The sequence below is a fragment of the Sinocyclocheilus grahami genome, unplaced genomic scaffold (genome assembly GCF_001515645.1).
Source record: "Sinocyclocheilus grahami isolate Dianchi unplaced genomic scaffold, SAMN03320097.WGS_v1.1 scaffold19.1, whole genome shotgun sequence".
Classification (NCBI taxonomy): domain Eukaryota; kingdom Metazoa; phylum Chordata; class Actinopteri; order Cypriniformes; family Cyprinidae; genus Sinocyclocheilus; species Sinocyclocheilus grahami.
Genome location: NW_015505198.1, coordinates 105830 through 108048, shown reverse-complemented (window position 1 = coordinate 108048; position 2219 = coordinate 105830). Strand labels below are relative to the sequence as shown.

General features: G+C 39.2%; 1 protein-coding gene across 1 annotated transcript in view; it reads right to left on the bottom strand.

The window, feature by feature from the left end:
• Positions 1-963: 963 nt before the first annotated feature.
• prr35 (proline rich 35) overlaps positions 964-2219 on the bottom strand; it is a 9265-nt gene continuing 8009 nt past the window's right edge. The window contains exon 4 of the mRNA XM_016236546.1: positions 964-1731. Coding sequence (XP_016092032.1) covers positions 1035-1731 — 697 coding nt within the window. The 3' untranslated portion in view covers positions 964-1034. The remainder of the gene's footprint in view (positions 1732-2219) is intronic.

Sequence of the window (2219 nt, the reverse complement as noted above, 5' to 3'; positions counted from 1 at the left end):
AACTTTGTTTTTTTTTTTTTTTGCCAAGTAACCTGATGGGTATTTTTATGATTTCTGCAGCTTTAGTGACGCAATTGTAAGCGCCTCCCTCTTCAGTTTTGTTTCTAATCCGTCAATGGCACGTTGAATCCCAGCTTGTGTTTCCAATCCCGCACACCTGCGGAGAACCTGTGTGTTTATCCTCCTGGGACCTGCTTTTGTCTTCTATAGAGGATTGTGAATTTGTCTGCGACCATATATGCCACATATTTACAGCCGCATGCCTGGTGCATTCTGAGCTTTTAGAGAAAACAAATGTTGTGGGGTTTGGCTATGTGAATTGAATTTTTAATAGATGCACAGCCCATTTTATCTGGGGTTCTGCAGGTTTTATGAAGGTAAATTTAAGACCTTTTTAAGACCAAGTAAAGAAAAGGCATTAAATTGAATGGAACACAAGACATCAATATGGTCTCTGAATGTATGTTTTGTAAGTCTTGTATTTTCCATACAAGAATCTTTCTGAAGATTCTTAAATCAAGATACTACTTGAGAAGCAACTTAAGTGCTTAAAGACTTAAGTGGTCGTAGTTAAGCGAGTGATGGGCTCGGAAAAATCTACTTAATTCAAAAGGGGAAACACGTTTTCATCTCTCATTGGCAGATATCTGCTCATGTTTTAAGCAAAAAACTCACATTATTTGTTATATCTTGATTTAAGAATGTTTAAGATATTTTTATTGGAAAAGAAGACAAAATTACTAAAGAAGTTTTTTTTTGTTTGTTTGTTTTTGCAGAAACTGTGATACATTTTATTTTTCAGGATTCGTTTATGCATAGAAAGTTAAAAACAAATAGCAGTTATTTGAAATTGAATCTTTTGCAGCCTTATAAATGTCTTTAATGTTATTTTTGATCAATTTGATGCGTCCTTGCTGAGTACAAGTATTAATTTCTTTAAAAAAAAGAAGCATAATTTTAGTCAAGTGTGTCCAAACATTTATCTTGCAATGTAAATGATGAAAGTCCTTGTTTATTTTTCTTGTTCATGTTCGCTACACCAGTGTGTCGGTGGTTGTTAACGGGCTGGTCGGACAAAGCGTGTCCAGATGTTGAATGGACGACGGTCTGTTGGGTGTTTTGGAGCAGAGAAGGACACTTGAGTCGGCTTCACACTTCGTGGTTCTGCTGTGCCACAGAACTTCAGCCGTCCCGGGCCGAATCGCCAGCCCGCCATCAGACAGCACCTCTGTCTTCACCACAGGCAGCTGGGATGGATTGAGTTTCATCAGTGCATCCAGAGAGCACCTCTGCCTTTCTTTAACACCGCTTCCTCGCTCCACCGCATCTCCACCATATTTATCATCCTCCTCTTCCTCCTCGTCTTCCGTCTCGGAGCAGATTTCATCTCCTGTGTCTTTTGTTTCTCCTAGAACGTCTCCAGCGACGTTCGTGATTCCCACAGTGTCTTTTTTGATGGATAGATCGAGCGGCCCTTCATTGGAGTGAGTTGTGCGCTCCAGTGCCTGTTGAATGTGCGACAGCTCCGACCGGATCTTTCCCAGGTGCGCCCACAGGTGGCACTGCTCCGGCAGAGATGCTGCACGCTGCTCTGTGTTCTGGTACTCCTGCAGTAATGTGCTGAAGTCCTGCAGGAGCACAGCTGCTGGGTCCGTGTCTCTCTCCATTCCTCTCTGTCTCGCCTCTAGCTGCTCAGACATATGTGGCGGGGACGAGACGTCACTGCGGGGGCTGTGAAAACACAGTTTAATTGTATCTAAATACCATTCATCAATTCCATCCTCAGTGTGTAGTACATAGAGCGAGAGAACACTCAAGCAAGACATCCCAGATATAATGCACCTGGTGTGTATATTTATAAATAGATGCAATGTATCTGGCATGTCTGTTTCTGGATATCTTAAAATACTCCTTATAATCTTATTTTCTCTCATAAAGCAACAAGCACAAGAGATCATGCTTTACAGTGCTTTTCAACATTGGTGTAATTGGTGTACTAAACGTGAAATTGCGTCTACAATAAAGGTAAAATCATTGAAACACACTTTCAGATAGTTTATTGCTTTTTAAAATGTGACATCTGACAGTCTTATAAAAATAAAAGACAAAAAGTAGGTTATGTATTCATTAAGAAATAATTCATTTAATAATAATAATAATATATATATATATATATATTCAACATATTATTTTAAATTTTTAATATAGCTAAATTTAAT